Genomic DNA, 25,076 nt, shown 5'->3' on the forward strand with positions numbered 1-25,076 from the left:
AGATCCACCATCAGTACTCAAATGCCACTTGCACTGCAATCATCTCAACACACATAACTCGAGCTCTAATGTCAACAGCTGCAACTCAGCTTTCACTGCCTGCAATCTCTCAGCCCGAGTCATAGCAACCTTGTAACCTAAGCATTCATCTATACTGCATCAGTGATTCTGTCTTCTCCATCTGCTTGCTCTCGTCGAAATTCCATACAGCTTCATTAGTGAACCACTCCAGCTTAGGTCAGCAACACAACATCACCAGGTTCATTTTCAGTTTCAACAGCAGCAACATATCATGTAGGTCATAACCTTCAGGCCACCTGCAATGCCCTTCAAGCTAAAACATACATCTAATAAACCTGCTCATCTGCACCACCAGACATTATCAATTCTACAACATCCAACACCAACATCTTTACATTCTCTCAAATCCACCAACAACTGCACCTGCAATGCCATTTCTTCTCTTTCCATTTCAGCTCAAGCTCAACCAAAACACCAGCAATGTTAACTCCTAACACATTCAACACCAGCATCAACTCAAGACAAAACCACAAGCTCAGAACCCATTAGCTTCACCTGAGTTCGACCACAAGACCCATTCAATCTCAGACTCTAACCTGTGCATCAAGAGCCAAACACAGATCAAGTTCAACCAATAATTTCACCACAATCTTCTCAATCTCAGTTCATCTGTTCTTCTCTCGCTCTGAGCCCTAATTTCCATTTCAAACCAGACATTAATGATGATAGCATCAGTTCTTCTTGTTCAAACTCAAATCCACATCACACCCATCTTCAATTCAACAATCAACAACTTGAATTTCTTCTATGCGCTTATCTGAACTCAATTGCAACTAAAAAAATTGAAGACCTAAATCTCTATCTCGATCGTTTGGATCTTCAACCGAAAATGAATTAACTCTTAATTTGAGAAGAAGAAGAAGATGGAACTTTTGATGGTGACTATGAACTCGATTTCAAAACTTTGATTGATTTCAGACAAAGATATCTCTCAAAATCTCAAATTATTTCTGAAAAATCTCTCTCAAATGAAACAAAAATAAGTATTAATCTGTTGGCGATCACGGAGGTGGTGGTAGTGGTGATGACGGAAGTCATGGTGGCGACGATGAATATGGTGGTGGTGGTGGTGGTGGTGGTGGTGGTCGTTCGAGAGAGGAAGAGAGCGAGAACATTAGAAAGAAGAAGATTGATTTTTGTGTGGTCGAGAACGATATAAGATTTGATCTGTCATACAGGGAGGGTAAAATAGGTATTCGATATTGATTGGATTTCCTTGTTTTTGGATTAAGGATATTAATATAGTCGACAAGGATATTTGTGAAACCCATTAAAAGGAGGGACAATAGTTCAATTTCCACTTTCTCTATTTCCGTTTTGCTTTGCTTGTGATTTCTCTCGTATGTTTATGGCTTTTCAGAAAGCCATGTCTTGCTAAATTTTTGTAATTAGGGTTTATGTTGAAACCACTTTGGGGTATTAGGCTATTTGAGTTGATTGATCGAACAAAGACCATAATGATTTGAATAGATTAATTCTTGAATTTTGTTTATTGATTTATTGAAAATTAGTTGTTGTTTCACCGGTTTTAAAAACCTATGTGCTTAATGTATTAGTTTTGTAAATATGTTTGTCTTATTATTTGATGATCCATGCTTGGTTAATTTCTTTGATGGGTTATGCTTAGAAAAGCCAAATAAAATTTGTGAACTATATTTGGTTTCGTATAATTTTCTCGCTAACGCAACTTGATGGTGCATGCTTTGGTTTAGTCTTTTGATGTGCCATGCTTAGGGTGTCTCAGTGATATTTGCGACTCTAATACATATAATTAGGGTTGCACAAGACCCACCCACGATACCCAAACCCACCCGTACCCGCTAAATCCGTGGGTTTTTAATCCATACCCGCCCGTTGTGGGTGCGGGGTTGGTTATGAAAAAAAAAACCCGCTGTCTATGGGTGCGAGGTTGGTTTAAGCTAATACCCGCCCATACCCGCCCAAAAAACCCGCAGATTATATACCATTAGATAAAACTAATCCTAGTCGTCCATTATGAAACCCTAATACTAGTAGATAGGATAACTGATAACCCTCATTCACTTTCTACACTCTTCTCTCTGTTCGACCTCTCATCTTCTTCCTCCTCAGTTCTTATTCTTCACCTACGAACGACAATTACCAGAAATCTTCACCAGAAATCGACAACAACAACTTCGAATCTTCACCAGAAATCGAAAACAATCGAAAAATCAACAGATTCAACACTTAATCTTCATCTGTGAACTTCCTAGATATGAATATTTTGGGGGTTTTGGTTTTTTTTTTCTCACTTAATCAAGGAGAATAGAAGTTACTCTAAATACTTGAATATAAAGCGGGTTTAAACCCGTTTAAACCCATACCCGCCCAACCCGTAGCGGGCGGGTAACAAAACCCGCCCGCTGTTTGTGGGTGCGGGGTTGGTTATGAAAAAAAAAACCCGCAGTCTGTGGGTGCGAGGTTGGTTTTAGCTTATACCCACCCATACCCTCCCATGTGCAGCCCTACATATAATAGGTGATGTCAATAGAACGGACAATAAATAATTCATGATTTATGTTTCATTTCAGTATTTGAATAGAAATAGTGGTGGATACATTAAACCCTGGTTACCATCTTTCTCATTTGATTCATTTTATTTGTTTAGTTTATTTTATTTTATCGATCTTTCAAAAATTCAAAAATATTATTGTTGATTATTCTTATTAGAGATATTGATTACATTATTTCCACTGCTCTTCGTGGAAACGAACCGTACTTTCCTCTATCTACTAGTTAGACACCGTGCGATTGCGGTTATTACATATAGGGTAATCTCGAAAGCCTATCAGGTACTTGGATATGGCAAAGTCTTCTTCAGGGGCTTCAAATTGTAAGAAAGCACTATATGGATTATTGGTGATATTTGTTCTATTAATCCATGGAAGCATAAGTGGTTATCTAACTCTACTATTGATCCAATTAATATGAGATGTGGTTATTCTATTACCACTTTACAACATTTTGTTGATAATCAGCAGTGGAACATGAATAAGCTTCAACAATTATTCATGCAGGAGCAAATCAAGCACATTCATCAAATCAGGTTATTTCCCAACTACTGATGTAATTAAGTGGTCTCTCACCAAGTCTGGCAAATTCACTGTAAGTTCCACTTATCACCAACTCATATTTCAACAACAACAATCACAACATTCCATTACACCATTTACTGAAACCTTTGGCTTAAATTGTGGCATTTAAAACTACCATACAAAATGTTAATTTTCTCATGGAAGTTACGCCATAATATCCTCTCAGTATCTGCAGTGGTGTTCAAATATTCAAAAGATAAAAGTATGATATGTCGTCTATGTGGTGAAACTACAGAAATTACGCTACACCTCTTCATCCAGTGCACATTTGCTCGAGCGGTTTGGTTTGCTGTCTCGGAGTATATCCTTCATCATCTACTGCCCATCAGCAACAAGAGTGGTTACAGTCGTGGACTAATGGGAAGAATCCTATCTCCTTCAAACAGTCTTCACTGGTTCATTTGATTGTGGTCACTTTCTGGCAGATGTGGAAAACTCGTTGTTCCTTTGTCTTTCAACACATTAAGCCCAATCCCACTAGTACTGTTCATTGCATATATTACTTTTGCACCTCATATCATATCGATATTGCCTTAGATCATGTTGTACATACTCCTAGGTAAACTTTTCAGCATATGCATTGGTTGGCTCCTCCTACAGGATGGTTATGCATTTCTTTGGATGCTTCTATGGGTAAAACTAATAATTCTTCTGGTTTGGGACTGGTTATTCGCAATGATGCAAGAGAGTTCTTAGCTGCCAAAGCTATCTCACTCACAACTAGAGATATTGATCAATCATAAGCATTAGCAGTGTTAGAAGGTCTGCAATGGGCTCAACAACTGAACTGTAATAAAGTCATCGTACAAACAGATAACAAAGGTGTGGCTGAAGCTGCTTCCATGTATAATAGTTGTCGCAAAGAAGATTCCAATCTCTTCACTCACATTAGAGATTTGGTATCTTATTTTCCTTCGTGTGTGGTTGTTTGCGTACATAAGGTTTGTAATAAACCAGCAGATCAGCTGGCAAAGTTTGCTCGTAAGCATATGTGAAAATCCTCCTAATTTGATTAGGAGGTAGCTTCTACTTGACAGAAGCTAGCTTCTAACTGCTCTTATGTCAAACAAAACTTTCTTTTCTTTCAAAAAAAAAATAGATCTTACTTGTTCTATCGTATCGAATACTATCTTCTCTAAGATTTGATCGAGATTTATCTTCGATAGGTAAGATATAAAATGTAATCACAAAGCTCTTCGTCTTATCTTTTGTAATTTCACAATAACATGTTCTACTACCATATAGTTAAGTTATTATGAGGTCATTGATATTTCTAGGATGTTTTTCGGGAATATAGGTCCGGTATATCAATTGGTTCTTGTGCACCTTGATTTATCAAAAGACGGAACAAAACATTATAGGTATTTTTGTGGGAGACAGATTTGGTAGAATTTTCAGTGTGAAACATATTTGTTTATCAATTTTTCGACTTTGGGTCGTAGCAAGTATTTGTTGTGGGTGAGATCAGCTAAGGGAATCAAGTGCGTAGAATACTGTGTGGTTCTAGAGACGTAAGGAATACAACGGTACCATAGTCAGTGTGAGATTGGTTAGGGATCAACTACATTCCAGTCCGAAGTTAACTTGTAGTAGTCTAGAGTCTGTAGTGGCTTAATACAATTGGGTGTTCAAAGCTGGACTAGGTCCGAGGTTTTTCTACATTTGCGGTTTTCACGTTAACAAAATCTCTGTTGTCTGTGTTATTACTTTTCCGCATTATATTTGTTTATATAATTGAAAAATCACAGGTTGTGCGTTAGTTCAATCAATTTTGAATCCGAACATTGGTTGTTGATTGAATTGATTGACACTTGAACATTGGTCTTTGGTACCGTTCAAGTTGTATCTCACAATAATCAGGCTCACGTATTTCTATCCGTTTGATTTGATGATTACATTGAGAAACCTAGATACAACTCTTTGATATATTTATTGATTGAGCTCGCTTTATTAGTTGGTGCTATCAGAATTATATTGGAATTAGTCCATACATATTGCCGAACGAATTATTGGGTATGGTTGTTATACACCGCTTTTTCAATCTTAACCCGAAATCTGTTTCTAGCTAGTCAAGAATAGGGACCCTTCATAAGAAACATGAAACTCGTCTGCACTACATAACTGAAATCTTGGTTTTCATTCGTCTTCACCATGGAACTCATGTTTTTATTTTTCTTCACCATAGAACTTATATTATGTCTGTCTAATAGTTGGTTTCGAGCTTTCAAACGGATGTTGGGGTTATTTATTAGAAATCGCACATTTAAATTTTTTTCACCAAAGAAAGTTCACAATTAATCTTGGTGAGATATTAATTAGGAATTGCAGATTTAACTTTTTTAGATATATTTATTATAATTAAATAACTCAAGTCTTATACTGGAATCCACATAAACTCAAACCCAAATAATGTATAACGCGAAATGAAATGACGTTCTTCGCGATGTCCGTGTAGACGGCAATCTATAACCGCACTTGACTTATTATGGGTCCAACACGATTTCGGTATGCGTTAAACGATAATTCAAATCGCGTTTTTTTAATTATCTACATACAAAATGGACGAGATCTCTTATATTTGCTTCTTCGCAAAAATCACTCAAACACACCCTTTCTACATCTTTTCCTCTAAAAGGAAAAAAATCATAGTTCCCCCTTTTAAATACTGCATTATCATTGATATAATTAGTACGATTTTTTTCTAAGGGTTTGTTCTTGGGTTAATAAAGAATATCTACATACATACTTCGGTTTTATGATTTTTATATATTGATAACCTGAAGATAGGTAAGTTGATTTGTTTCTCCTTTTATTTTAAACTTTTCATGATTTGATCAAAATAATTGATAGTTCGAACAATGATATGGTTGTCAAACCCAAATATGACAAATTTTTCATGAAAATTTATTATTTAGATGATCAAGATAAATACTTTACATGTTTTCTTATTTTCAAGAGGTTAGGGATCATGAAATGTTTTAATTTAGAATATGTGATCAACTTATAGTGTATTATGTGACTATTAAATTAAGCATTTCATGTGATGATTGTATATAGATTATGGATGACTATGTGTAATTGAGCGGAAATAATTGTCCAGAGAAATATATCTCAACGTATAAACCAAATGCTAAATCTCATGACATTAGTTTACAATTAGAAGCAGGCAGGGACTTTTGACGATTTATATGATATTGTAACAAGGAATTCTAATGCTAGGATGCTCTTCAAAGGTAGGGGCATGCCATATTTTTAAAAATAAGAGCGAAGATAAATGATCAATAACTATCTTTTGGATTCCTAGAGAAGTAGTGGTCTACCACTCTTTCAATTTATTCCCAAACGTCGAAATTGGTTTCACCCTTTATATTTTGTTCGATTATCTGACATTCCTATTGAAAATGGATGAAGTAAACTCTTTAGATTAAGGTACACCCCTATGAATGGATGATCTCGTGAAGAACACCAAGAAATAAAGAATGGCTTAATGTTTCTTTTGTAAGGATATTCAAATTACTCTAAGGAAAATCAGATCTTCCTCTTAGTTGTCTCAGAATATATATTTTGGAAAATTAATTTATTTATACAAAATTTATAAATCATTGTTGAGATGATACAAAGTTTGGGTTGGTGGTAGCTGGGAACCAACTCCTTTTTTAATAGAAACACCTAGTCTATGGAACATAAAGCTACCTAAGCCATCACTAGCATCATTATTAGCTAAACAATTTTTTAGATTTTTTAAAAGACACACAGAGTCCTCACTAAGTTCTCCCAAAGTGGTCTCCCAAACCATAACCATGAGAGACGCATTTATCCAAATATTTATCGCGTTTCCGCAAAATAGCATCGGAGATAGCCTTGGTTGGAGTGAATGCACGACTACTACCCCCAGTAAAAGGAGAAACTCATGTAACATCCATACTAACATCTTGGCCGTTTACCTAGTTTTAAACAATAATGTCTTCCCCATAAAAATAAAATATAAAAAATAATGTCTACCAGACGTAAACCTTTATTTTCATCGGACAAGAACCTCAAAGTTATTCTTTGCACGCTGAAATCCCATCCTACGTATATAATTTGGAAGAACAATGCTTAGGATACAAAGTAGGTATATAATTGTCAAAAAAGAAATATTCAAAATTTATATGACCATCATATATTTAATTATAAAAGTATGCCTTTTGGATGATCGTTGGAAGATTTTGCAAGTATTTTTTAGTTACGTACATATGTAGCTTAAATTGTTTATCATCTAGATACGATGCTATGCTAGGTTTATTTATTTTATTTTTTTTGCGTAAGAGACGCATGGAAAAAGCTATATTTTGAGAATAAGAATACAAAATTCCAATTTGATCAAGTCTACCAAATTCTAAAGAATAATATTCTAAGATTTATCCCGAAACATTATACCCTGTGATCTTTCCGATAATGAAGCTTGAGACACAGTCTCTCAAGTTCGAAATAGAAATATGATCAATTAATAAAAGTTAGTCATGCTTTTAAGTTTAACGTGGGTATTTAAGTGTAGTTAATTCTAAATTTTAGGTATTTTAATCTGCGTAATTTAATTATTTTTAATATTATCTCTTGAATTCTATTTTAAAGATTTGAGTTGTACTTTAATTTTTATTAATTATTTTGTCGAACTTAAATAAATAATTGTTAATTTGATTTTCAAGAAAACATGAACATATAAATTTTAAGAAAGTGTCAAAAAAAAAAAACAATCATGTCTTGTGATGTTAACATAGTGCAGCTAGTACGCGGTTTGGAAAGATATAATACAAGTTCAGAATAGCGTTTGACATATGCTAATTGGAATGCCACCAAACAAAAAATGGGATAACGTTTTTCTAACAGTTTTAACGTGATCCGAATCACGTTTAACGTGAATCAAATTAGTTCTTTCACTTGGATCTCACCCTCTATTCCATGAAACCTTGGATGCCTTGAGAAAAGTGTTGATGGTCCCAATTTAGAAACCATTAAACCTGACACTCCACAGTTTTTCCAAGCTTAGAATAGCTTGGATTCCACCATAAGACTTACTCTAAGAATATGTCTGGTTGAGGAAATGAATTCCACTTTCCTGGGAATCTAATTCCCTTCCCGTGTTTGTGACGCATGAGAAATAGAAATAATAGGCCTATCTAGCTATTATACGTGGGTATTTTGTACCCATAGAATCATTTGATAGAATTTGGTTAATAAAATGCTGGATTGCCTGGTCTCATATTGTTGTTGATAAATTTCCCACTTGACTCTCGTCTGCTGCTTAGTTTTCCAGACCATCTGATGCTTGATTCCCTTTTCTATAGTTGGGTTGTATAGCACAATGAGGAATTTTGGTGCATTCTCAGTTTTATTTCGGCAATCATTTCTACAATATACCACGGAGCTTAGGTCTTCGGCAATCTTTTCACCGGCTTTCGACTTTAAGCCGTTGAATCGGAACTGCTACACTTACTGACAATTTCTACCCCAAGATATCCCGATAGATAAATGGGTGGACAAGATCGAGGCTCTCAATACTAGGATGGGTAATAAGCGTATGCGGGTCTCGTCTCTGTTTTCACGTGAGAGAAAATTTGGGAGAATGTAATCAGTCAATCTATCATTTCTTGTAGAATGATGATGTTGTGAGCTATAGAACATGGTGAGCATGATCTAATTCCATAAGCTAAAATCTCACTGTATTGAAACTCAGTTGAATGTTGATTTATGATCCATTTGACCTTGTTGTCAAGGTTGGTCGGGCCTGTTCAGGCCCAATTGCTAGGTGGTTGTTGGTTTTGGGCCTGGTATCGCCAAGCAAATTGGTACGTTCATCAGCAACCAATGCCAACCATAAAGAGGAGAACGAGGAAATTATCAAGGCTGCTAATAGGGGTACCAATTTGCTTGGGGAGTGTACTAACTCCTAGGCAAATGATGTTTTGTCTTATTAGCATTTGATACACCCCCAAGCAAAACCAGCCCCCCATTAGCAATCTCGGAAATTATGCTTTTGTTTCGAAAGATGGTTTTTGAGAGAGTTTGTTGTCTTCTGGTGTGCTTGAAGATAGATTCGATCCGCATGGGTTAGAGGATAATAATTTGATACTTATCTACTTGGTTTGCAACCATGATCATGAAATCAAGCAAGTTCTCTTTTCTCATTTTTCTTCACATTTTGCTTGTGATACAACTTTTCTTTACTCAATGTGTTTCCCAAGATTTTGATTTCTTCTATTTTGTTCAATCAGTGAGTATCAACAACTCAATCACTTCTTTTTATTTGTGTTTACTTAAAGATTTACTCTGCTATATGTGCGTTTGTTTCCTAATGGTGTTCTTTTATATTTTGTTAGTGGCCAGGGTCTTACTGCGACACCAAACGTGGTTGCTGCTTTCCATCGACTGGCAAACCAAGAGCAGATTTTGGAATTCACGGGCTCTGGCCAAATTACAAGGATGGTTCTTATCCATCCTGTTGCGATCGTGATAGTTTATATGATCCATCAGTGGTAAGTTTTCATAGACTTAAAGTAGAAATTTTACTTGCAGTCCGCCATTTATAGCCATTCTTACTTTCGAAAACTCGACCAAATGGACTACAGTCCTTTGCTATGTATATTTTACAATATAACCAGGCTGTGTTTCTATATGTAGCTTTCAGACCTCAAATGGGATTTACAAAAAAACTGGCCAACGCTTGCCTGTCAATGGTGATGCATTTTGGGGACACGAGTGGAACAAACATGGAACCTGCTCAGAATCATGCCTTAACCAGCATGACTACTTTGCATCAGCTCTGAAGTTGAAGAGAAAAATAAATCTTCTCAGAATCCTTGCAAACTCGGTTAAAATATATGATCTCTCACATGTACAGCGGAACCAGCCTTCAGCGCAGGCGTCCATCTCAAAGTCTCTTTCTACTGTCTATATCTTGTTACTAATTAAGTTGGTTTTGAAATGTTTTTGTGCAGGCATAAAACCAGATGGAAGGTTTTACAGCTTAAACCGTGTAAAGAAAGCCATAAGAGACGCAACTGGATTTATTCCAGGAATACAATGTAATGTTGATGGAGACGGTAATAGTCAGCTTTACGAGATCTACATCTGCGTTGATGTAAATGGTTCGGAATTAATTAGGTGCCCTGTACTTCCCAGGCAGAGGTGCAAATCCACTGTTGAGTTCCCCTATTTCGGAGCAATTGGAGAAAATTCTAGCACCGATAATGGTGCAATAGAAACTGTAGAAGTTGCAGATGATCTCAAATTATCTGCTGCTTAATCCAAGTATAATTTATTTCTGTTTGTTTGGTTTGACTCAAAACAGAACTAGTATGAAACTTACATGTATTCCTGCTTGCTGAATGATGTTCAGTTATCCAATTTCATCCGTTTTTCTTAGTTTTGGCAAAACAAAAAACATAGCATTGTTGGCAAATGTGATCGAAATAGGAGCCTGAAATAGATGAATCTAAATTCTAATCTGGTGAATAATCCTACCAAAATATGATGAATGAATCAGATAAATAAGATCCTTCCATAAAAGTAAACTTTACCTGTATTTTGAGATCCAACATCCAAATGAATTCAATTGCATTTTCAATTCCAACTTATTAATGGCTTCCATTTTTACTGAATGAGATTCATACACTGCAGAGACGACAACTGACAAGGAAACAGGTAAAGTAGAGAATAACAATCAGAAAGCATAAATGAAAATACAATCTCCCATGTGAACCCACGAAAAATTCTCTTCAACCTACAACACTATGTTAACCCAAAATCTATTTCTGGCTACTCAAAAATAGCAACCCTGCATAAGAAACAGAAAACTCTTCTGCACTACAAAACTGAAACCTTGGGTTTTATTTGCCTTCAACATATTACTCATATTATGGCTGTGTAGTAGTAGTAGTAGTTGGTTTCAGCTTTCAAACTGATGCTGGGGTCTCTTTCTTCTGTGCAAAGGTCACACCCTTCTCAATGCTGGACTTCAACTCTGGTTTAAGGGCATCCAGTGCCTTTGTTTCGTACTCAGTCAAACCCTGGAGGTCAGAGGATATGATGGCCTCAACCCCTTCCTTTCCAATCTTAATCCTTGATGCGAAGAAGGGTAAATCAGTCAATTCTGACTGGACATATGAGCACTCATACACATCTGAGTCTCCATCAAGAGCACGTAGAGATGACTCAACAAATCTTGCTGCTGCATAGGCCATGGATAAGGTGGCAGATCCTGCACCTGCCTTTGCTTCGACAACTTCTGTTCCCGCATTTTGGATCCTTACTATCAAATCTTCTACTTCTTTATCTGTGAAGCTTACAGATGGTCTGGTCTTAGAAAGAAGTGGTAGGATGGTGATCCCAGCGTGCCCTCCAATAACTGGGACATCCACATCAATGAGCTTGAGGTTTTTCTTTTGAGCAACAAAAGTGTTAGCCCTGACAACATCAAGAGTTGTAACACCAAAAAGCTTCTTTGGGTTGTAAACACCCTTTTGCTTCAAAATTTCTGCTGCAATTGGTACTGTAGAGTTGACAGGGTTGCTGATGATGTGGATGAATGCATCAGGACAATTATCGGCGACGGCTTCAATCAGGGTTTTCACAATGCTAGCATTGATGTTGAAGAGATCATCACGTGTCATTCCTGGTTTTCTTGGAACACCAGCTGGTATGACAACCACATCAACACCTTTCAATGAATTCCCTAATTCGGCCTGGCCAGTGAAGTCTAGAACCTGGGAAGGAGTATTGCAGTGACTGAGATCAGCTGCAACTCCTTTCACGTTAGCAATATCATAGAGGTGAAGGGCCGAGACCAAAGGCGACATCTTGATCAAAAGTGAAAGGGGCTGACCAATTCCTCCAGCTGCCCCGAGAATTGCCACTTTAAAAGAAGCCTGAGGCTGGAAACATCTCTCAAGACCCTCCTTGTTCTGTTTCTCAGCTCTTACTGCGACAGAGGCACGAAGAGCAGCACCACTATCTTGGCCAAAGAAAGACGCTTCAGATTCACATCTAACAGATCCTGCAGCCTTTAGACCACTGAAACTCTTAAGATAGTTTGGGGAGTTGAATCTAAAGTTCAAGGATTTAGATTTTGATCCTTGGCTTCCATAAGAAACAGATGCAACCGAAAAAGTAGTTGCCCCTGTTGCAGCCATCTTACTATCTGACAATGAACACAAGCAAAATATGTGTCAAAGCTTTAATTTTACACAAGGACAACAGAATTTTAAGTCACATTTAGGCACAAATAAAAAAATTGAAGCCAGAAACACACACACACACACATATTTACATTCAAGTCTAATCCAGTTGATTTTGGTGCAAAATATTCATTCCTTCATGTTTTCTAAGATCGTTCCTTTCAACTCCCAAACGATTTAAAGGACATGATTTTATACAAATTAAACTTAATTTAAGATTCCTCACCAATAAACATATAATCTATCAGCTAAACATTAAGAAATCTAATTTCATCAACCTACTAAAATTTCTTATAAAAATCGCACTAGAACACGAACAAATCTCAACCTAACCTCAAAAATGAAAATCCATAAATCCAAAGACTGCTCAAAACTTACTTCAGCTCCCAAACTATTATTTCAAAGACACGATTTTATAAGATTGAAATTCAATTTTCACATTCCTCATCAATGGACATATAATCTATCAGCTTAACTCACAGCATTTGAATTCATTAATAAATTTGCTGAAACTGCTGAAGGGAGAGATAATGCATAGAATCTATCAGCTAAACTATTAATCATGTTACTACTAACCTAACACAAAAGATAATAAAGAACAATCGTGTAAACAACTCATGGAGCTCTCTCCTACATGAATCAAACCATTAAGAAACCTTAATTTCGTCAACCTACTAAAATTTCTTGTGAAAAAATCTCATCAGAACTTACAAATCTCAACCTAAAACCTCAAAAATGAAAATCCAAAGACTGCTCAAAACTTACAAATCAGATCTAACAAATATATGAACCAGAACATATCAAAATCTACTCAAATCTAAAGAACTTACAGATCTGAAATTCAACAAAAGAGATCCACAAAACTAGATTGATTCAGAATTAAACCAAGAAATGATTTGAAATACCTGTAGAGGAGAATTATTGGCTTTAATAGGAAGAATCTGTTTTTCTAGATTATTCCTGGCTTACAGTATCTTCTTCTTCGTCTATCTATCTCTCCGCCGTTCTGGTTAAAAGAGTTTCTTTGTTTCTCCCAAATAAAACCTTCCCAACAAATTCGTTACCAAACAACCACTGGACTGGAGTATCCTTGTACGTCCATCCTAAGGTGTATGAATACGATCGTCATCCTACTAGTTCCTGGCCGTTGGTTAGGTTCAGTCTGACTAGTGAGTTTTGCTTGCCCTAGGAGTACAACTAGAGGAGGATCTTCAAAAAATTAAAATACGTATCTTCTGATTTGAGAATATTTATTTATTGATTTTTTTTTACAGAGAACTGGATTATTATTAACAACGCGTTTTTAGGGGCCATTCAAAAAAATTTAGGGGTCAACAATAAAACAAAAAAGGTCAAAGGGAAAATGTAGCCAGCTCTCTTATCTCGCGTAATTCGTAATGACAAAATTACTCTTATATATTCGGAGGATATGATAACATTTTTATCCTCCGATTGAAATCGGAAGCCAAAATATTACCCAGACTTCCGATTGTAGCTGGTGCAGTATTAGAATGATTTCTGTTTCATTTTTTCCATTTCTTTTTCATTTTTGAGTTGTTAGAGTTATAGAGAAGAAGGTGAAGGAAAAAAGGGAAAACCCATTTTATCACTACAAAAATGGATGGATATGAAGAAGAAGGTGAGAATCATGGCGAAGACGATTTGGGGTATATGTTGAATGATCCAAACTTTTGTGGAGAGGAAAACCTAGACGACCCTTTCATGGAAAAAAATGGAGAATCGCCTGATATTGAAGCTAACGATGCATGTAAAACACATGTATTGTGTTAAGAAACTTAAATACTCGATTTGCATGCGTTTGTGTGCTTTTGTAAACAAGAAAAACCGATTATTGCATGCATTGAATGCCATGAGCTACCCAGATTCGGTAGATAATTTCTCGAATAAACTTACGAATATAACACACAAAGTACCAAATATGTATATTCGGTAGTTCCAAGATAGTAGTTTACTGCCGAATATGAGAAAAAACCGAAACTGGTTTTCCAAAAAAATCTACATTCGGTAGTTATTAGAGCTGGCAAACAAGCCGAAACCCGCGGGTTAACCCGTGCCCGGCCCGTGAAAACCCGAACCCGGCTTGGCTGGTTTTAAAACAAGCCGGGTTCGGGTTGGAGAAATCTCGGCTTGTGTAAATACGGGTAAACCCGTCCAGGCCCGTAAACCCGCGGGTTTAACCCGTTAACTTGTCTGCCCCATATCCATATTCCATATCTCCCAAAAACTGATCGAGACTCGAGAGTAAATCATTTTTTATTCTCTCTTCTTCTTTCTCCTCCTTTTTCTTCTGGTCTCAAGTTCTTCTGTTGCTCATTGAGCTGAGATTCATGCATGATAATTATGAAGACATTAGTGAACCAGATGAATCAAGGATGGCGTTGATTGGGTTTGGGTTGATTGAAGATAATAAATCAGAAAAATCGAGGTTAGGGTTTTCTCTGTGGGTCGACGATTATAATTTATAAGGTTGACATCAAGAGAATAATATTAGATCAAGTAAGGGTTGATAATGATGCCGTGGATGTGAGTAGTCGATCCATATTCCAGACTCAAAGAAGAAGGTAATTCAGAACTCAGGTATTAGAATTAGGGTTTGTGGGTTTTGTTTTGAAATTTATGAGAGATTGGAGATGAGATCAGGTAATTAGTGATGGAATTTAATCAAATGTGGGGTAGAGATGCTGTATGAAGTTTAAATTCGATTTTACAACACATTAGTTTTCCGTTCTGTTCTTCCCCAAAAGAGGATTTAGGGTTTTCCGTAGAAATTGAACTGTCTACGATAATTAAAGATGGGTGTTGACCCAATCGAACGGATGAAGTTGAAATTATTGCTGCAGTTAAGTTTCTGGTGATGATGGAAGTAGTGAAGGAGATCAATAATTGGAATTTCAGGGGAGTGATTATGAATCTGTTGGAATCGAGGGTTTGAATAAGAAATTGGGTTTGCAAAGAGGACGATGTAAATTGGTGTAGTTGTGGTGTTGTTAATGTTTGAGAAGAAGATGGTGGTGCAGTTTTGGATCTGTGGGGTTTTTTGCTTTAGGAAGACAGGAAAGATGTATACAGGGTTTTATTCAGATCTAAAATTGGGCGAAGATTGATGCGAATTTATATGGGGTTTGAGCATAATCGAGAAGAGAAATGAAGAAAAGAGAAGAGAGTTGTTGTCGCTGCTCAACAGATGAAGATTAAGGAATTGAAGTTAGGGTTTCAGTGAAGAACAATTTGAGGAATTATTTGAAGTTTGAACGAGTTGGTGGTACTGGACTAGAGCAGGTGTTAAATGGTTGCAGCTGGAGTAGTGGTGTGTTGTGACCATGAGGAAAGAATTTTAGAGTATGTAACTGAAACGGGCGGGCTAACCCGTGAACCCGTGGGTTAAACCCGTTAAGGGTACGGGTTGAAGAAATGAAAACCCGCGGGTTTCAACCCGTACTAACCCGAACCCGTGGAACCCGCAACGGGCAAGCCCCGACCCGCCCGTTTGCCAGCTCTAATAGTTATGTAGTGTTATTTACCCCCGAATGCCCCAAAAACGAATTCCTCAAAAAATTTCAAAACTCAGTATTCTTATCCTTTAGAATCGGTAATAGTTTAACATTATTTGACTGCCGAATATAACATTGGCCTCAAAATAAAATTTCCGAAAACTTGAAAATCGGATGTTTATCGATTAAAGTTATCTCCCGGTTATTTATATTCGGTTGTTTTACTATATATTTTAGCTTCCGATTATATCATTTTTTGCACTCAGTAAACTGTGTACATTCATTTGCATAAATCGGGTGTTTTGGGTAACCGATAGTATTCCGAATGTAGTATATTCGGCAGCTTGACTTATTTAATAACTCCCGATTATTATATAACAATTTGTTTCTTTCATATGCAGGCCGTTGAAGAGTTTGTTGATGATTTCTATTTGAGGCCCGACACTTCCCTATACTATGCAAACGATTTGGTATACTCATTACTACTTTTTTTTTCAAAATTTATATGTTAAATGGTTATGCTTATTAGATTTGTTTTGTTTTATGCACGTTTAGACATTTGGAAGTAAGAAGGAGGCAAAGGAATGACTTATGAACAAGGCAAAAGATAATATGTGCGTGGTAGTTCAAAATAATCATGTTAGTAACACTCGATTTGAAATGATTTGTGAGCGAGGTGGGACGCAAAAGAGTCACGAGGAAAAGAATAGTAAGTATGTACGGAAGACGAATAGGAAATACCGAAGCAATACCAAGAAGATAGGATGCCCATTTAAGATTGTCTTTTATAAGCCCGATGGTATTAAAGATAAAGAGTATAAAATGTATAAAGTTGATAACGGTTGTCACAACCATGATGATCCGTTGGATTTAATTGGACATGTAATGGTTGCCAAGTTAAAACCACATCAAATGCAGACGGTGAGGTCTATGCGGATACAAAAAGCGAGTGCGATCTTAAGTAAAATAAAGGCGGACGACCCCGACAACTTGTCTTCTTTGTCTACAATTAAGTCGGCCCTAGATACGATCAAAAGGACTGAATGGGATGGTAGAACGGTCATGCAACAATCGGAGTGGTTAGCGGAGTTACACGACTACACCTTGAGAAGGGAAAAAAAGGATGGTATAGTGGTTCGTATTTTCTTGGCACATCCCGAAATGATCCAATTAGCTCAATGCTTTCATCAAATTTTGTTGATAGATGCTACTTATAAGACAAACAAGTATAACATGCCGTTGTTGAACATTGCTTGCCATACTTCGGACAAAAACACGTCTACGATTGCATGGGGTTTAATGGATCATGAGAACAATGTGAGTTTCATTTGGATGTTGGAGACGTTGAGGTCCATTTATAACGGTGATAATTTTCCAAGGGCTATTGTAACGGATAACGATCAAGCCTTAATGCATGCAATAGCGGTAGTGTTTCCGGAAGCCTAAAACTTGCGATGTAATAATTTTTTATTCATTCCGTCTCTTCCTCAACTTGTTTTAATCTTTCTCTTTGATGGAATTGTTCTTGACCTCGCTTCTTAGCCTTGATTTTCTCTTCCTCCTCCTTCGTTGCCACTAACGATGGTTTAATTTTTTTGGGTTGTTTGTTCCTTTTTTGTATTTCTTCTTCCATTGCTGCGATTGATGTAGTTGTTCGCTTGCGTCTTCGAAGTATGTTGTCGATTGATGATGGACTTGCCATTGAAAAGGTTTTTCATTCTGAAATTTTACTCAATAATAACTGAGAGGGGTTACCCTCCTTATGTAGATTAGAGTTCCAACGGCTCTAATTTTTGAAAATATGGCCGTTGAGGTTTCTGAAAATATGGCCGTTGAGGTTTCGTATCAATGATGCACTACAATCGGTTGTTAACGATACACGTATTCCCTCCGAATAGGACATTCGGTAGCGAACTTAAATTTTTATCTACCGATTAGGTTGGTATTTCTAAACACGACTATATTATTCGGAGGATAATTTTTTTTTGTAAAGTCCCGAATGTACGATGGCCCAAAAATCAAAATTTGGGAAAAACTGATACTTTTCAAATTTTGAACTTGAAATAATCGGAAGTCAACTCAGTTACCCGAACTTCCGAATATGGGTTGTCTAACCTTTTATATTGGTCCTTGGAACCACCTAGAGCCATGGCATGGTTTGTTTTGAACTTGTAATATTCAGAGGATAAATTTTTTTTGTAAAGTACCGAATGTACGATGACCCAAAAATCAGAATTTGGGAAAAACTGATATTTTTCAAATTTTGAACTTGCAATAATCGGAAGTCAACTCAGTTACCCAAACTCCCGAATATGGGTTGTCTAACCTTCTATATTGTCCCTTGGAACCACCTAGAGCCATGGCATGGTTTGTTTTGCACTTGTAATATTCGGAGGATAATGTTTTTTTGTAAAGTCCCGAATGTAGGATAACCATCAAATATTACTCCCGAATACTGTCGATGTTCTTGACAAATGAAGAACACGACTACATTCGGAAGTAAATAAGCATGAATATCGCCCGAATCTGGATAAATAACCGAAAACCCTAGAAATATTTTTTCTCGATTCGTCGAATTAAAGCGAAATAAACCCAAAAAATGATAGTTTCTTACCTAATTGGGGCCATTTGAAGTTGACGAAGTGTTTGACTATCGGAATCGCAGCCACCGACTACATCGACGGGTACTTCTTCTTCGCGTTCTTCTTCATTTGCAGCAACAATTTCTTTATTTCTTGCTAAAATTCCAATCTTTGGATCAATACCCCGAGCAACGTTTTTGGTTCTAGGTCTGTGGGTTTCATTTCCCTTATCCATTGTTCTATAAACGAATCGACGATGTTTTGATTTTACGATTCGCGACGATGTTTCGGTTGAACACAAGAACGAGGGAAAGTTTTTTTTTTCTTCCACAATCGGAAGATAATATGAAACTGAAAGAAGAAGAGTTGAAATTAGTAGAATTTTTTTTGATTTGGTTTTTATACAGTTTTACCAGAAGGGCATTTATGTAACTTCAATATCATATAGGGTACCCTTAACTAGAGTCTTTGGCTGGGTATAAATTGATGGCCCCTAAATCCTTTCGGGTGGCCCCTAAAAACGCGAGGATTATTAAACTGAAAGCCGAGTTACACACCCCGATGGAATTTGGGCTTTATCTGATACAAGAAAAGGAGTTAGGAATGGTGGTGTTGTATCCATCCATATTTCTGTCGAATCGGCTTGTGTTGGATCTGCTGCTTTATCCGCTCCTCTGTTCGCTAATGCATCAGCTGCTTTGTTGCCTTCTCTATATATATGGGTGATGCGAACGTTCGGGATGTGCCTCAGAAGCTTGTGGATATTTGTAATTAGATGATACAGGTGCCAAGGATATGCCGATTCAGTCGAATGTGGTGATGTTAGCCAGTGTACAAGAGTTGTTGAGTCCATCTCTAGGTGAAGATGACTCAGCCTCATGTTCACCACTTCCTTTAGCCCAAGGTAACATGCCTTTGTTTCAGCCACGATGGCCATATCATTTCTCGTGCTGATCCATCAGTGTTTAGTTTTAGCCATGGTGCAAGAGGTGGTTGCCAGTGTATTGAAATGATGTGATAAAATTTTTGGCTGCTGCTTTTAAGATTCGGCAACTGCCAGAGAATAATTACTGACGGAACATGGGTGGAAGCAAACTGGAATTCCCAGAACATGTTGAGTATTGTGTATGCTGGTTATTGAGAACCCATTGATCCAAAAACATGTTGATTCCTTGTTAACCGGATGCCCCATAGAATGAAGCAGAGCAGGCAAGTGATATGCTGTTGGGAGTTGTTGCCCATCTTTAAAATACCCTGCACTAATTGTTGCTGCAACAAAGAAATGAAACCAGTTAGAGGAGGGTATAATAGTGTCACCTGATTCCAAATTTGTTTGGAGGCTGGACAATGGAAGAGTGCCACCGATTCTGGTAGACAAGACATCTAGGGCATAAGGGAGAAGTGGATATCCTCCTATCGTACATCATTAGTTTGGTTGCCAGGCCCCCTAAAATAATCTTCTAGATGATGAACTGAATTTTTGGAGGGCAAGGTAGTTTCCATATGTCTTTGAACCTTGTGGAATCTGTTGTAGCTTGTTGTTGGCCTTCCTCCGATTGGATTATCATCGAGTATGCTGATTTTAGAGTGAACTTTCCATCTGTATTGAGTCCCCAAACCAGTTTATCTGGACAGGCAGGTGTTGGTAGATGGATGCTTAAGATGCTGTCGGTAACAGACTGCGAAGGCGATATGGACTCAATTTTTTGTTTATCCCATTGATTAGTGATGGGATATATCAGGTCTGCAACTTTAGAGTAGTTGGACAAGTGGTTGTGAGGTAAGGGTGGTTGGTTTGGGATCCAACCATGATTCACAGCGGTATATCTAATCCATTTCCTATAATGTGCTTCAAACCTTGTTTTAGGATTGGTTGTAGAGAGTTAACTCCTCTGCATGATGGACTAGGTTCGGAAACTCTTACTTGGTGCATATGGAGGAGATCCTTACCCCTAAGATAGGTGGAATTGTAGAGTTGATCCCATAACGAGGAAGAATGTTGTTGTATGGCCCATGCTCGCTTAAAAAAGAGCGCCTGGTTCATCGGAGCTGCTGCTCTAATTCCCAATCCTCCTTCTTGTCAGGGCCGGCCCTGGACACATGTAGACAACGCCTTTCATTGGGCCATAAAGAGCGCCTGGTTCATCGGAGCTGCTGCTCTAATTCCCAATCCTCCTTCCTGTCAGGGCCGGCCCTGGACACATGTAGACAACGCCTTTCATTGGGCCATAACGAGGAAGAATGTTGTTGTATGGCCCATGCTCGCTTAAAAAAGAGCGCCTGGTTCATCGGAGCTGCTGCTCTAATTCCCAATCCTCCTTCCTGTCAGGGCCGGCCCTGGACACATGTAGACAACGCCTTTCATTGGGCCATAAATTTTAGGGGGCACATTATACATGTTCTTCACATTAAAAAAAAAAAGAAAAAAAGTCTCCCGTAAAGAAATTTTTCAAAGGGGCAAAAAATATTTTGTAAAAGGCCACAAAAAAAAAATATTTAGTGCTAACTTCTATGCCCGACACGTCTTCGTGTTATCAAGGAAACACGTCTTCCTCTTTGATTTTCTGGTTTATAAAGAGCTTGCAAAATAAAAAAAATCAAAAAGAGGAGAGAAAAAGAAATGGAAATAACTTGGATTTATTTTATAAATCAACTTCATTAAGGTAATTTCTTTGTCTTGTTCTTTCGATTTTATGATTTTGTTTATTAATTATTTCTATTATTGTTGATTGTGTTGTTTGTTGCCTAATTAGCCACTTTACATTGAATTTAATTCATTATTTATAAGTGAGTCATTAAAGACTTCTTATTAGCTCTTTGAATTTCCCATACGTGTGTATGCTTTTTATGTAGATATGAACAAAGGGAATGAGTTACGGGAGTTTACCTGGTTTTTGGTTAGTGCTAAAATTATTAAGATGAAATTTTGTTTTGATTGGAAGGGACAAGGCTATTTTGACTGATACTTTAGACAATTAGACTAATGCTTTTCTTCTTTTTATTTGGTGTAATTTTAAAAATGTGACTTCAATCTCTTAATTGATTGTCATTGTGATCACTATTTCTGGATATCCAATACCGTACTTTTCGGTTGGATAATATTTTTATACTTTTTATATTTATAAGTTAGTTGAGTAAACTAATAACTAATACTTTTTGATTCTTATGACGGGTTGTGTTCTGCTAACTCTCTTTTTAAATTTGTACTTCAATATCATTATTGATAACCATTGTCGTCTAAGACAGTATAAGTAGTCCTTGTAGAACATGGATCCAAGGAGGTCCCAAAAAACATCAAGTGTTCGATTTAACAAAGTCTGATAATGGTTTGTTGCGAAAGGAAATAGCTTTATCAAGTAACTCATTAGGCTCAACATCTTATTTATAGCTTAAATTGATTGATTTTTTTTGAATGTTTTAACTGTTATTATGATTAGGAGTACCATCCTTTATGTTAGGTGGCCACAAATTTTTTCTGGCATAGAGCCTCCAAATTGTCAGGACCGGGCCTGCTTCCTGTATTGGCTTCGTAACTTTCTGCCAGTTGATTGGGTGAAGCTTCCTTTCTGAATTTGAGTGCCCCCATAGAAAATTCCTATAGACCTTGTCCAGTTTTTTGTGAACATGTCCAAGGAGCATTGTATCTGCATGATATGGTTCGTTATTCCTGCCAGTGAGGTCTTTATAATTGTCAACCTCCCCATTGGTGACATAGAGTGAGTCTTCCATCCTGGCATCTTTAGGGCCACTTGTTGACAATTGTCCTGTAAGCAGTAGCAGAGTTCCTTCCCATCGTTAGCGGTACCCCAAGATATGTAGCTGGTGTGGATGTAAATGGAATTTGGAACACTGCTTGGAGTTGTTGTATTGTTGCAGGAGATAGCCGAGGATGATGAATTAGTGATGATTTGGTAAGATTGAAATGTTGGTTTGCCGAGGAACTGTACTTGTTGAGAACATTAAGAAGATTGTAACATTGCTCAATGGGTGCTTGGCTGGATAGAAGGAGGTCATCCGCATACATCAGGTGCGAAATTGGAGGTGCATTTTTTGAAATCTTCACTCCCTTGAACGCTCCTGTCAACTCAAGATGTAGAAGGTTCGCTGATAAAATTTCTGAGCACATAATGAAAATATAGGACGACAGCGGGTCCCCTTGACGAATTCCACATGTGGGTTTGATAAATCCATGGAGAGCTCCATTAATCTTCACATCATATGTTACTGAAGTTATACAAAACATGATATGATCCACAATCCAAGTAGGAAGACCCAACGCCAAAAGAGAACGGTAAATGAAATTCCAGCCGAGTCTATCATAGGCCCTGTGAACATCAAGCTTAAGTGCCACCTTGCCAGGTTTAGTGGAGCGAATATGGTGAAAAATCTCTTTTGCGATAGAGATGTTGTCTTGAATTGACCTGTGAGGAACAAACACACTTTGCATAGGGCTTACCAGAACATCAAGCAAAGGACGAAGCCTGTTTACCAAAATCCTCGCAATCACTTTGTAAGAGACATTACATAGACTGATGGGTCTGTACTCTGTGGGAGCAAAAGGAGCCTCCGTTTTAGGAATCAACGTGATATTTGTATAGTTAATCCGGTGATCATATGCTCCGGTGGTGAAAAATTGTTGCACCATATCACACAAAGTTAGGCCTACTGTGTTCCATGAATGTTTGTAAAAGGCGCTTGAAAACCCATCCGGCCCAGGTGCACTATCAGAGGCAATACTTTCGAACCATGATATTGGGCATACCAAAATCTTCCAAGGCATACTGAATGAAGACAAAAAAAAGGTTGTGAAATAGCAAAATCAGATAACCCCTTAACCCAATTTTTTTTAATGGCAAATCTGCCCTTTACGTATTAGTGTTAATAATCTTGATTAGTGATTAAATATCGTCGAATAAGCCGAATCTATGATTATGAACTCAAACATGTATTCGGCGCAACATGATATCATATAAATAAGCTGATCCTATACACTTGTAAAATTTATGAAATTTTAACAATGATATTCGGCGCAACCCTAATACTATCGAATAAGACGAATCTAGACTTATGAATTGAAACCTTTATTCGGCGCAAAACTAATACAACCATACAAGTCGATCCTAAGCACATGCAAAAATCCTGAAATTCAAACAACAATTATTCGGCATAAAACTAACACCATCGAATAAGCCGATCCTAAATATAAGTCTCTGTGTCACTAAGTTCGGCTCAAAAAGGATTTTAGATATACGCCGAGCCATTCATATGCACTTTCAGGGTTCAGTTTCAAGAACAGCTCGGCGCACATCTAAGATTTATTTTAAGCCGAATCATACCCTGTAACCGCCGTAGAAACATGATTTTGACGAATTAAATCGACCAAACCAATCTAAAACATCAAATACGAGATGGGTCTGTAGAACTAACCTTCTTATTCTCATTTCCGGAGTTGGTTCTTCTTCAATCTCTTCTTCCGGTTGATTTTGTGGTTGATTTTGAGTTTGTTCTTCACTCTCTAAATCTTCTTCTTCTTCTTCAATAGGTTGTTGAGTCGATCGATTTGAACGAGATACTGGCTTACGACGACCCATTATATAGATGAGTTTAATCGTCGACTAAATTTTCACGAATCGACGATTAAATTTCCGCGATGAAAAAAAAAGAAAGGGAAGGGTGAATGAGTTCGGCTGTGGAGAGGAAGAAGAAGAAGGTGAATGAAACTGATTTTAGGTGTAGTTGATTATAGGTTTTGTATTAGGGTTAGGGATAGATTAGTAGTAATTTAAAAGATTTAAGGGCATATAGGTAATTGAACCACCCCATAGGGTACCCCTTATAAGGTCACCCAAGTTAGGAGTAGTGCTTTGTATGCCTAAGAAGATTTTGGTATGCCCAAAATCAGGCTTCATTAAAAGTGGTGGTAGCTGCAGTTGAGGATTCGCTTCTTGGTTCCCTTTCTTTGGTCGATTTTAACACATAAAACATACGGAGACATTCCTATCAGCCATTAATCAAGAAAGAAGACTGATAAGTAGGTTAGCTGGTGGATATCCAGTTCGGTAAAATTAGACGCAGACCCCAAAAAAATAATATTCTTATTGTCAGACCCACAATTAATTTTAGGTACTGTGACACCCATAATTATTTCCGTGAATCCCATAATTATATGAAATTATTAAAAATGTATGCATGACAGGTTATGCATCAAAGGTATAATTGGCAACGCAATTTGGATATAACATGTCTAAAAATCCGCGTCTTGGAATTTTACAAATTTTATATAGTTGGAAATCTTTTTAAGAGAGCTACGGAACGAGTACAAACAAGAATATCAAATTTTTGTTTTTCACGAAAAAATTGGAGGTGATCATCATTTTATGCAAAATTTTCGAAAACTTGATACATAACGATTATGCAGCCACCAAAAAAGATGCATAACACATTCTGCAGACGCATAACGAATTATGCAACCATTTTCTCCACTGCATAAAAAATTATGCATTTGAATAACAAAGTTATGCATCTATAACAAGTTATGTAACCATTGTTTTGATTGATTTTAGTGCGTAC

The 25,076-nt window shown here is 37.2% G+C and overlaps 1 protein-coding gene and 1 pseudogene across 2 annotated transcripts; one reads left to right on the forward strand and one right to left on the reverse strand.

Annotated features, from left to right (window-relative positions):
- The first annotated feature begins 9,330 nt into the window (after positions 1-9,330).
- LOC113315523 lies at positions 9,331-10,482 on the forward strand (annotated as a pseudogene).
- Positions 10,483-10,766: 284 nt separating this feature from the next.
- On the reverse strand, positions 10,767-13,505 carry LOC113317930 (malate dehydrogenase, chloroplastic-like). 2 transcript variants are annotated; one of them, XM_026566040.1, is made up of 2 exons: positions 13,318-13,505; positions 10,767-12,371 (listed from the first exon to the last, which is right to left on the reverse strand). In XM_026566040.1, exon 2 carries the CDS (start codon positions 12,365-12,367, stop codon positions 11,132-11,134), a length of 1,236 nt encoding a protein of 411 aa, XP_026421825.1. In that variant the 5' UTR covers positions 12,368-12,371; positions 13,318-13,505; the 3' UTR covers positions 10,767-11,131. The 2 variants fall into 2 exon arrangements, with proteins under 2 accessions (XP_026421825.1, XP_026421824.1); XM_026566039.1 differs by having other exon boundaries at positions 10,767-12,375; positions 13,318-13,499.
- Between the last annotated feature and the right edge of the window lie 11,571 nt (positions 13,506-25,076).

The sequence above is a fragment of the Papaver somniferum genome, chromosome 10, assembly GCF_003573695.1.
Source record: "Papaver somniferum cultivar HN1 chromosome 10, ASM357369v1, whole genome shotgun sequence".
Lineage (NCBI taxonomy): Eukaryota > Viridiplantae > Streptophyta > Magnoliopsida > Ranunculales > Papaveraceae > Papaver > Papaver somniferum.

Coding starts and splice junctions, on each gene's coding strand:
- LOC113317930 (XM_026566040.1), bottom strand. CDS start 12,367: ATGGCTGCAACAGGGGCAACTACTTTTTCGGTTGCATCTGTTTCTTAT.